At 36.9% G+C, this 13,056-nt stretch overlaps 1 protein-coding gene across 1 annotated transcript in view; it reads right to left on the reverse strand.

Annotated features, from left to right (window-relative positions):
* Window positions 1-342: 342 nt before the first annotated feature.
* Window positions 343-13,056, reverse strand: part of LYST (lysosomal trafficking regulator) — a 461,445-nt gene continuing 448,731 nt past the window's right edge. The window contains exons 49-51 of the mRNA XM_075200948.1: window positions 7,336-7,492; window positions 4,720-4,791; window positions 343-3,513 (exon numbers count right to left, since the gene is read on the reverse strand). Of these exons, the coding sequence (XP_075057049.1) occupies window positions 3,375-3,513; window positions 4,720-4,791; window positions 7,336-7,492 (368 nt within the window). The 3' untranslated portion in view covers window positions 343-3,374. The remainder of the gene's footprint in view (window positions 3,514-4,719; window positions 4,792-7,335; window positions 7,493-13,056) is intronic.

Raw genomic sequence — 13,056 nt, forward strand, 5'->3', positions numbered from 1 at the left:
CTTTAATCTGGTAGGCAGCTATAACAAAAACAATTTGTCATTGGTTTCATTTGGGGTGTTTGCTCAGTTGAAGGACCAAGAAGCCAACTAAACTTTGTTGACTAGATAAAAATTGGCAATGTTGATTTTATGATTATTCGTTTCCTTATTTTTCTCTCAAAATGTAGATTGTAAATTTTACCAACAACAAATATTTTAGTGAGTGAGACATTTAAAATGGTTATTTCAGGGCCAATATTATTTTTTGACACAAAGGGGTACTTTCTTAAAAAAGCAAAAAATAAAAATAGTATTGTGGAAGCAAGTAAATATAGACATTCAGAATTATTCACAAACTACAACTTGTAGATAACAGCTATAGGTCCTTTATTGGTAGAACATTTTAGAAATGTAGCACAGCAATTTCTGAAAACATACTGAACAAGAAGACTTATTATAAAGTGTTTGCCCACTTTCAGGTGACTTTAGCTCCTACAGCATTCACTTGACACCTTGCTTTATTTTTCTGGCTCACCTCTGTAATTTTCAGCAAAGCATATATATCTCCAAGACAAAGGTTGCTGTCCGTGAACACATCAGAGAGCTGCTTTGTGTCTATAAGGCTGAGAACACACTACAGGTTTTTCACTTGATTATCAGGCCAATCACACGATAAACGACCATTCAACCAGATATTGCATTAATGTGTATGCTCCAATTATGAACAATTATCGTTCCAAAGCACATTGAATCGTTTAATCTGATTTTAGAAACAGACTAAAAATCTCAGTAAACAATGGAACAATGTTGTTCCAATTCGGCAGTGTGAATGCACTCACAACCAGCAGTGTAGGCAGATCTCTATGGAATGTGCAGGGTCACGATCTATTCAGCTGATAGTTATGACAGTTGAAGAGCACAAATCTGATGCTAAATTGTGTAAAATGTCAATAGTCTGTACACAGGAATCAGCTTGCTGATCTTCACTTTCAGTGGTTAACAATAACGCACAGGGAGACATTTTTGGTAGTGTGTACTTAGCCTAACTGTATCCAGTGGATAGACTAGAACAGTTGTGTTGTGTCCTAGTGCAATAAGATAAAAAAAAACTGCCTGCATTAAGACAGGTCTTGCTGGAAAGCACATAAATAAGCGAGTACGATAAAGCAAGATACGTAGTGAAAACTGAAAGAAAGCATGTATAAGTCAACAAGCTAAAGTAGGCCAAATAAGGGATCCCTTACAAAATTGGAGGATATAAACCACAAAAACTCTAACATGTCAGCTATTATAGTGCAAAATACAAACCTAAGACAAAACAACAACACTTAATGGATTATAAAATAAACCAATACAACAAAGCAAACAAATATTATGACATAAAAATCCTAAAACGTTTCTATAAAGTTACACAGTAAGACCTGATACATGGGGCACCAGCAATGCTTCTGTAGTGCATTGCACTAAGGATGCTTTCAACCCACTGTGAGTGCTCATAAAGTACAAGCAGTGCTCTCTAAAGCACTGACAGACACAGGGAGTGCCCTCGTGTACAGAGTGAGCACTCCCCACCTAAATGGGTTCATTGAATCCTAATTTTCTAGTTTTAGTAAATAAAATATTTTTTTGCTCATCTGTATCCAATCATCGGTGCATATCTTTATTATCCATGACAGTGCAATTTACAATTTACATAAAGCGGATTGCTTGCCGTTTTATAGTCTTTAATCTCAAAAGTGGTTGGGCTGCATATGGTTTACAGTCATTTCAGATGTGCAATCAGTTGAATAAAAATAAATCAATAAATAATGCACACTTCTTAAAGGAGCTAACAAATGCATCATCTAAAAATTCTGCACATATCTGTAAAAAAACAAAACAAAAATATATATGGAATATAGTACCTTCTCATAGCCCAGGGGATTCTTCTCTCAAAAAAAGATTTTTTTTACTTGCATAGGCGTGCGCAGCACATTTCATTGGGGTGTGCACCCAGGGAAGTCTGGAGAGAGACACACTGCGCCATGGTGTGCTGCTGGAAGGTTGTGTCTAGTACCAGCTAGGGGGGTGTCTAGTACCGCCATCTCCCATGGTGCTTAGACAACTAGAGACTAGAATGCTGGCTTTCCTGAACTGTGTATGCACATTTCACAGTAGACCTTGCTTCTATGCTAATATTTATGATTTTATTCTCTTTGTTTTATATGTTGGCGCACTGGTATATTACCCAGAATCCTTCAATTTTAGAAGCCAGAAATTTCTCTCCTGTTTTTTTTTTTTTTTCTGTGCAACAAGTTACTTTGTAGCTGCTTGAAAACACTAATAAGTCTGGTAATATAGCAAGCTGTATATTAAGGTTTCAATGCAACATATGTTAATAGACACATGTTTTTAAACAATATATTTTTACCCAACACACATTGCAGGAATCCTGAATTTACAGTTCAGCTGCAGTTCTGGTAACTGTCCCTATGCTACTCCACCTATTCCAGCCTGTATTTATAATCCCTGCTTCACAACAAGTGATAACCTCCTGGGGTCGGGAATCAACAACAGAGTCTATGTGAGACCCAAGTAGCTTACTCAGAAACACAAAATACTGCACAGATGTAAAAAAAAAAATATACATACATACACACACACATATATATATATATATATATATATATATATATATATATATATATATATATATATATATATATATATATATTTCAATCTGACAAAAATGAACCCATTCATTAGCGAAAAATGTACCTATTGCTTCATCTCTCAGACAGCAATAAATGCTTTAAAATACTCCGTGATGCTGTCCCCTTCTTTCCTGTTAACTCTGCACGACCAATCCCAGCACACTGAGCCTGAACAGCTTGTCACTGTGGTCATATGCAGTATGCATCTGATGTGTACTGCAGTCACAGCCCATCACCCACCAAACATCTGTTCTCTGTCTCTCCCATTTATCCAAATCACCATTATGGTGTTCCTGGGCATACATCAGCACACAGCATGCGCAACCCTATTTCCATGTGGGAACAACACACTGCCCATACTAGAATGGCTTTAAGTTACAAGGGGTCTGGAATAAACCTGTCCAGATTTGCTACACAGGGTGCAGAGATAGACATAACTGTGGTTGTCTTAAAGTGGACAACTGTCTTTAAAGAATCAATTTTGACACTACAGTGATATCTAGATACTTTACCATACTGGTACAGGCAATGCTGAAAAAAATAAATATTAAGGAATATGCTGCAATTCAACTATATTTAATTTTACATTACATATTAAAAAATATAATTTGAGCAAATGTCCCCTGTAAAAGAGTACTAATATGTGGATATGGAAGCATGTATTTTATCAGAAAATATAGCAAGATTTTAACATTCGTATTATTAACAAGCTGCATAGTTGCTGAGGAATGAATAAAACATGGGCAATTTCAGGCGTTGTTGGTCCTTGCGACACCAGCCAATCACTGTTCCTTCACTGTTTGCTGTATAGAGATGATGGCCGTCACAGGAAAAAGTAAGGCTGAAAGGAAAAAGATTTTGTTAGCAGAAAAGGGGCAAGTTAACTGGAGTAACATGTATTGAATGATATACAAGATTTGCTGCTTAACATATAATTTCCACAAAACAAACCCAACAAATCTAATCTACTGAAAAGTGCAGACAAATGGTATTTAGAAGCTATGATAACAATTCTGTACCCACTATTGGTACTTTATTGATTTAGTAGCCTGCCAAATACTAATATCAGTAAAATGAATAATTAATATATTTCTGGGGGGGAAAGAAAACAAAAAAATATTATTTTTTTTATTGAAACACATAATGAACAAAACTGTGAACTGTTCTACAAACACTGATGCACTGCTTTTTAGAAAACAAAAGTTTTGTCAATCTTTCATTCAAAGATTGAAAACCATAAATCAAATTGGCTAAAAGTGTCAATAAAAAGACCAAATAGTAAAGGAGTTTTGTTTCAGTGACCACAAATTTTAAAACTTCACATGGGTCTTAATATTGTGCATTCACTCGTTGTTATAGTAATAAGTTTACTTTCCTGACCTGATACCACAAATATAGCTATCTTTGTAGGTTAGTACCCAAACAAATGTGGCATTAACAATATATGGTTAAATAAGTATACAAAATTTGAAAGCTAATTCCAAATAGACAGGTTACTTGTGAATGTGTAGGTGATGTATAATGTATCAGGGAGTTCATTAGGTATCGCAAACACAGGACAGATTTGTAATAAAATCCAGCAAGAACCCACAAACTCTAACTGAGAACTGCAAGATAGCAGGAACAGGAAATGTGAAAATTATCCTATTTAATGTTAAGGTGAGAAGTCAACTGCATACGATCAGTATACAAACATTGAGGCTGTGCACATTTTCAGGTACCTAAACATTGCAGATTTCTCCTCGCACCACTATGGGGGGGCAAAGATAAATCTGTGATGATACATAGCTGTTGAGTGCCTTCACAACCAATCCAGGGGCACTCCGCTGCTAACTGAATACACCCTATATAGTTTTCATTTAAAACCATGATTTTTTTAATTGATGGTACTTTACATTATTAGTTTTACACAACAACTTCAGATTTAGGTTTTAAAATGTGCATTTGTGGCAATAAATTATTTGACTGAATTGTAATGTTTCATGACATAGAAAGAAATCCACTGAAGGCAGACATTTTTTTTGTTTTCACCAAAATAGTGTATTACCTTATAATTGGCTTATTGGATTTTGGGAAAGTTATTTCTCGAACTGGTTTCAAATCCCAAGTACTCCATAACCTATAACAAAAAGTAGCAAACCACATTAATCCTTAATGCTATGTTACATTCATTTTGTTCATATGAATGGTAATATAATGTTTACATTTGATTGATGATATTTACCTGTTTTGCAAAGAATGCTACAAGAAATGCCTGGGATTTATTTTATAATTTTTCTTAAGATAATGTTTCTCCATATTTTCTTGTTAAATTAAATGTCTACTTTTATTGGATATATATGTTAATCCTATTTTTTATTTTAGCAAAATATTGAGGCAGTCAATCAGCATATTAAGCTTCCATAATAAAACGTTATGGTAGATTCCTTCATATCGATATACCTTATCTCTATACCCTACTGCAATAAAATACACAACCCCAAATCATATCATAAATATGAAAACATCAAAAGTAGTCTCTAACCCGAATAAATACTCACACAGATAAAAAAAATTTAACTGCACTTCTACCTAATTTAAGAAGCACCTCATCATATTACTTAAATCCCAGCTTTTCTATAGCAAGGAGTCTAAAAAGACACAGCTTGCCTTTTTTAAAAAACAAAAACAAAAAAGATTTCAATGTCTCCTTATTTCCAGAACAATAAACTCAACAAATTTGGATGACTTATTTTCATTTGTAAAATTTTCTATTTTGCTGTCTATTTCACTCTTTTGTGTGGAACCCCATACCTTACTCGGACTTCATATGTAAATCATTCTTATTCAAAATTTTAACAAACTCATAAACGGTATAATCACCTTCCTCCCTTATCATCAAAAGATCATAAATGTATGTCTCTAAAGAAAAAAAATTGCAAAAATTTGTGACATTATGTGTGGAAATCTAGCCATTTCTTCCCAAAATACTAACAAAAAGTGGTACTGCAGGGGCCGCAGGATTGCCCATAGCCACAAATAATCAAATACAAAATACATTGCCAAATAATATGAACTCTAATCATACATTACACAGACAATGTATCACAGAAGCAGTATTCCATTGTTTTAAGGGCATCCTTATGGTTGATGCAAAAGGAAATGGGTAGTGTAAGCTGTACTTGACAAAGTGAGTTAACGTTATGAAACAATCGTCGGTTACACACTCACCCTACACTCTAAGGCTGGAGTACACCTTGCTGTATATTCTAATGGTAAAATGTAAGGCTCTCTTTCAAGCACTGGGCTTGATACTGCTTAACACAGCTGAAATGTATGTTTACTACTGTAGGAGCCTGGCTTGATCTAATTACTTCATATATTTTTAATTGTATTCATTTTTTTATCATTTATTTATATAGTGCCACCAAATTGCGCAGAAAGAATATTTTTTATTCACATCAATACCTGCCCTATTGAAGCATAGAGTCTAGATTCTGTGGCACAAAAGCACAGGGTGGGAGGAAACCCAAGCAAGCACGGGGAGAACATGCAGACTCCACACAGATAGGGCTCTGGTTGGGAATCATACTCATTACCACAGCACTGTTAAACAGCAATTTAGCACAAGGTCAGAACTAACAAGGATATAACAGGTTTCTTTTTAACACTTGTACACCTACTATATTGTACTGTAATTGGGCAGGTAACAATGTAAGAGGAGAAGGCATGGCCCATTTTGCATAGTAATCCAAGAAGCACTGGTGTAGCCACTGAATTTATATATTTAGAATAGTTTTCTGCTTTGACTAGCCTTCTCAAAATAGTCAAGAAGAATATAGTAATATAATGCAATACATTATTTCCAGTTTATATGGTTTGTAAAGAAAGCTGTTGTAGAAACAAGATAATATTTTGAATCTTCCAGTGGACAGCAGGCCATATCTGTCCTAGGAGGGGGGCTAGGTGACGAAGCATCCGTGAGTACTGCAGCACACTCTCACATATTTACAGAGTTTTATAAGAAGGAATGTAGAAGTAGCAACTCATGCTGAACGAGAGAAATGCCCTCTTGCATAATAATATTGACTGTGCTCTCCTGATGTCAGATAGATAAAATTGCTAACACGGGCAAGTCTGAGCCACTGCACAGACACATGGTGGCCTATCTATCAAGCCATAAACCATTCGCATGCGTTCTGTTCTATGGGGAGAGTAATGCAGGACAGTGATTTTGGGATACCCCGGCAGCAGCCTGGATGCTCCTCCCTTCGCAAAGCTGAATCAGTTTATTTGCTGAACTAATGTTGCGCATGCTTTGTACACACTCTCAGTCAGAACCTGGAATTTTCAATGGCAGATAGTCATCACCGGGACAGATTCTCACATGTGATGTCTTGGCATGACTTTTTAATAAATAGGCACAAAACTTCATCCCTTATTACTGCAATAAGCGTTGATAACGGATAAAAATGAAAGTGGCCATTCTGCGGTGGGTCATAAACAGACCCCATAGATTCTAAATACAGTGACTGCACTGTTCAGTGGTGTAATGGATGGATGCATTGTCCTCTTATTAGAATTACTTTTTCTCGTCTGCAAGGGGTACCCATTGGCCAACCACAATCTTGCCCTCACTCCACTGCAATTTTTTTAAACCATAAAGATATATTAAAGCTCTTACCGAACAATACCATTTTCAAGTCCTCCAGCAACTACATTGACAGACACTCCCTCAGGTTGGTTAGAAAATGCAACAGAGCAAATTATCTCTCTACAATGTACATGTCCAATAAGATCACCGTTCACAGTCCAAAGTCTCAAGTCACTACCACCACCAACTGAAAATGTAAAGACAGTAAATAAGGAATTCAAACATGTGATTATTCAAACATGACAGAGCAAATCAATGGTACCATTCATACATGGACATACATCTAGTTATTACCATATATATATGTGTGTATACATATATATATACATATACATATATATATATAAATATATAAATATATATATATAAATATATACATATATATATATATATATATATATATATATATATATAAACACACACACACACAGTCAGGTCCATAAATATTGGGACATCGTCACAATTCTCATATTTTGGGCTCTATACACCACCACAATGGATTGGAAATGAAACAAACAAGATGTGCTTCAACTGCAGACTTTCAGCTTTAATTTGAGGGTATTTACATCCAAATCAGGTGAATGGTGTAGGAATTACAACGGTTTCTATATGTGCCTCCCACTATTTAAGGGACCAAAAGTAATGGGACAAACTAAACAATCCTACATCAAACTTTCACTTTTTAATACTTTGTTGCAAATCCTTTGCAGTCAATTACAGCCTGAACAAATGTTAGGCGCTGCAATCACCCTTACAAAATACCTTGTGCTGCTGCTCCTCTATGACAGAATCTGGATCTGTCCAACAAAAGATAAATCTAACCACAAAAGGAGGAGCGCAAAGCACCAGGTACTTAAAAGTTGACAATTTATTAAATGACAACGATATAAAACAGGATAAACAAAAATAATCAAAAGCTTATAACATTTGTATTAAACAGCTGCATAGTAGACAGGCCTGACCTATTACATTATCAGGATACTTGGCCACAATTGAATGATATCTAGTACCGTAAAATAAAACTGGCAATGCCGTTCAGGGGATCCAACCCGCGGGTTTGCAGGATTAAAATGATTTTGATAATCTTGGAGCTAAATTGAAGGTCACAAAAAGCCACTTGTATCAATATTCCAAATTTAAAATCACCGTTTGGATGTTATCTTTTACCCACATGAGTCCAGCTGGTTAATGGCAATTAGCCGGACAAGGAGTTGGCTTGACACGATATGCAATTAGAACATCCCCCGTAGGGTGCAATCGAACATCAGAGAAACAAGTTAGTGTTGTGGTTTGGGTGTTACCGGTGATAGTATTTCCAGGTCTAGTATCGGTAATCACATTGCTCGTGATCTATAACAGTGCCCAATAGAACTAGATTTTGTAGGCACTAGGAAAGTACATACGTATATACTTAACTTCACTTTGCAAATTAAACATCCGGAAGCAGCCGACACGCTGTCATTCATCACGGAAAGTCACGATCTCCTGCAAACCGAAACCTTATTCGGAAAAAAGCCTAATTTTAAAGACGATCACGTGATTCACAATACAAAGTCGGGATATCTCCGATACTGATGGTTAATGAGCCGGAAATCTTTGCAAGGTCAGCTGTTGACCATGTGACTTACTTCATGTGACTATTTCTCAGTACTTTAACCAGCGCGGCTGGATCTAATCATTTTACTTACCTCTGATGAAGCGGCAGGACGCCGGGAAACGCGTTAGTAAGGATTGATATATCTCAAAACCCTTATCAGGTGCTGGCCAGCCTACCACTAAAAGTGGATTTGGGATCTATGCTGGGTTTCTTTCCGCTGACTGTCAATCATATCTGCTGGAGCCTTTCGAATTGCTTTACATCGGGATTCGATATCCATGAATTTGCAAAGTGAAGTTAAGTATATACGTATGTACTTTCCTAGTGCCTACAAAATCTAGTTCTATTGGGCACTGTTATAGATCACGAGCAATGTGATTACCGATACTAGACCTGGAAATACTATCACCGGTAACGTCCCAAACCACAACACTAACTTGTTTCTCTTATGTTCGATTGCACCCTACGGGGGATGTTCTAATTGCATATCGTATCAAGCCACCTCCTTGTCCGGCTAATTGCCATTAACCAGCTGTACTCATGTGGGTAAAAGATAACATCCAAACAGTGATTTTAAATTTGGAATATTGATACAAGTGGCTTTTTTTGACCTTTGATTTAGCTCCAAGATTATCAAAATCATTTTAATTCTGCAAACCCGCGGGTTGGATCCCCTGAACGGCATTGCCAGTTTTATTTTACGGTACTAGATATCATTCAATTGTGGCCAAGTATCCTGATAATGTAATAGGTCAGGCCTGTCTACTATGCAGCTGTTTAATACAAATGTTATAAGCTTTTGATTATTTTTGTTTATCCTGTTTTATATCGTTGTCATTTAATAAATTGTCAACTTTTAAGTACCTGGTGCTTTGCGCTCCTCCTTTTGTGGTTAGAATTACAGCCTGAAGTCTGGAACGCATAGACATCACCAGATGCTGGGTTTCATCCCTGGAGATGCTCTGCCAGGCCTCTACTGCAAATGTCTTCAGTTCCTGCTTGTTCTTGGGGCATTTTCCCTTCAGTTTTGTCTTCATCATGTGAAATGTATGCTCAATCGGATTCAGGTCAGGTGATTGACTTGGCCATTGCATAACATTCCACTTGTTAGCCTTAAAAAACTCTTTGGTTAACATTCATGCATATATGGTGGGACTGTCCCGGGATCCGCCCATACTGGGCAGCAGTTCTTGCTCTAGCCTCAACAATCCTAAATGCTCACATACCACCTGACCCTAAGCACATCTTACTGCCACTACCCATTCCAGACCTCACTAAATCTGCTCACAAACTCTTTAGGCACATCATAAGTGCTGCCACATGTCAAATAGCGGCCTCTTGGAAAAGCTCCACAACACCAACACTCCAGATGGTCTGCAGTCGTATCTGGCACACTTACCAGATGGAACACATTACTAGTGTGCTGAGGGGCTCCTCTGTCTCCTTCTACAAAATTTGGACCCCATGGGCCATATATTACAATCAATCTCCACTCCAGTTCTAGTGGAATCTAGACATGGAAAGATATTCCTAAGCAAGCATACTTGTTCTCTTACTGGATGCGTGAATCATTTACCCACCCCCCCCTCCTTCCCTTTGGTCCCTGTATAACCCCCCCCCCCCTTTATATCCTTCAAACTTGAAAAGTTAAAATAACATCTTTGCAGTATTAGGTAGATAAATATACATTTATCTCCCAAGTGCGAGAGAACCTATTGTATGTAAACACGTGTTATCTATTTCTGTTTAACCTCTCAAGATTCTGTAATGCATTTTCTATGGGAAAAGATGTTTCTAATAAAAAGTTATAAAAAAAAACCAAAAAAAAAAAAAACTCTTTGGTTGCTTTTGCAGTATGCTTCGGTTCATTGTCCATCTGCACTGTGAAGCACCGTCCAATGAGTTCTGAAGCATTTGACTGAATATGAGAAGCTAATATTGCCCGAAACACTTCAGAATTCATCCTGCTGCTTTTGTCAGCAGTCACATCATCAAGAAATACAAGGGAACCAGTTCCATTGGCAGCCATACATGCCCACGCCATGACACTACCCCACCACCATGCTTCACTGATGAGGTGGTATGTTTTGTATCATGAGCAGTTCCTTTCCTTCTCCATACTCTTCTCTTCCCATCATTCTGGTACAAGTTGATCTTTGTCTCATCTGACCATAGGATGTTGTTCCAGAACTGTAATGGCTTTTTTAAGATGTTGTTTGCCAAACTCTAATCTGGTCTTCCTGTTTTTGTGGCTCACAAATGGTTTACATCTTGTGGTGAACCCTCTATATTCACTCTTGTGAAGTCTTCTCTTGATTGTTAACTTTGACACATATACACCTACCTCCTGGAGAGTGTTCTTAAATTTGGCAAACTGTTGTGAAGGGGTTTTTCTTCACCAGGGAAAAAATTCTTCTGTCATCCACCACAGTTGTTTTCCGTGGTCTTCCGGGTCTTTTGGTGTTGCTGAGCTCTCCGGTGCGTTCTTTCTTTTTAAAAATGTTCCAAACACTTGATTTGGTCACACCTAATGTTTTTGCTATCTCTCTGATGGGTTTGTTATGATTTTTCAGCCTAATGATGGCTTGCTTCACTGATAGTGACAGATCTTTGGATCTCATATTGAGAGTCGACAGCAACAGATTTCAAATGCAAATGTCACACCTAGAATTAACTCTAGACCTTTTACCTGCTTAATTGATGATGAAATAACGAGGGAATAGCCCACACATGTCCATGAAATAGCTTTGGAGTCGATTGTCCCATTACTTTTGGTCCCTTAAAAAGTGGGAGGCACATATTGAAACCTTTGTAATTTCTACACCGTTCACCTGATTTGGATGTAAATACCCTCAAATTAAAGCTGAAAGTCTGCAGTTAAAGCACATCTTGTTAGTTTCATATCAAATCCATTGTGGTGGTGTATAGAGCCTAAAATATGAGAATTGTGTCGATGTCCCAATATTTATGGACCTGACTGTATATGTATGTATATATATATATATATATATATATATATATATATACACACATATATATACACACACACACACACACACATACATGCCCACATATATCTTATATATGGTACAGCTACAGTGCACAGCTGCATATTCATTACTTGCATTGACTCACCTGACGTGTCTTGGATGGAAGGGGTGTTTTTGAGGGCTCTGGCACAAAGGTTTGCTCATACAGATAAACAGATAAAATGGGTCCTGTACTCTGTTACCAGCACCCTATGGTTTTAACTCCAGCTGTTTTAAAGGGTAACATAGTTTTTTTGCCTCTATTGTATGAGACTCTTATCTATGCAATGATTGATGCGAACATAAGTAGTTTACAATTATATATTGCACAAGAGTTACTCAAAAATAAAATACCTGAACTGTATTTTAATGCTGTTTGTACACATCAAGATCTGAGTCTAGAAAGACTGAAATTTGAGGTTACCGCAGGAAAGCTTGCAAAATTTCAGAGAAATGCAGAGGATTACCATCTGAATCAGGTTTATACCTGATCAGATGAAATTAAAAAAACAAATACAAAACAGCTATGAGTCATAATTATTATAAATTCTTGGCAGATATTATTCAATATAAGCTGATTTTTTTTACAAGTGTGCATCATGTCTTATTGTCATGTAATATTTATAATACGTCATGTTATGTCACATCACACTATGTCATGTTATCGGTCTTCACCATCATCATCATCATTTATTTATATAGCGCCAACATATTCCGTGGCGCTTTACAATTGGGGACAAACACAGTAAACTAATAAACAAACTGGGTAAAACAGACAAAGAGGTGGAAAGGCCATGCTCACAAGGTTACAATCTATGGAACAATGGGAGTTTGATACATGAGGTTAAGTCTACATTTTGCATTATGGTCTAGCCAGACTGCAGAAGGTAAAAGTGACTCATAAGCTAAATGATCCCGTCACACAACAATGTTGGTCATGTGGTAGTTGTCTTGTGTGAAATTGTATAACGGATGGTAATAGGGTAATGTAGTGAGGTTAATAGGGTGTTTGAGGAATATTATAAGCTTGTCTGAAGAGGTGGGTTTTCAGAGAACGCTTGAAAGTTTGTAGACCAGAGGAGAGTCTTATTGTGCGAGGGAGAGAATTCCATATAGTGGGTGCAG

Source organism: Mixophyes fleayi, chromosome 3, assembly GCF_038048845.1.
Source record: "Mixophyes fleayi isolate aMixFle1 chromosome 3, aMixFle1.hap1, whole genome shotgun sequence".
Classification (NCBI taxonomy): Eukaryota; Metazoa; Chordata; class Amphibia; order Anura; family Limnodynastidae; genus Mixophyes; species Mixophyes fleayi.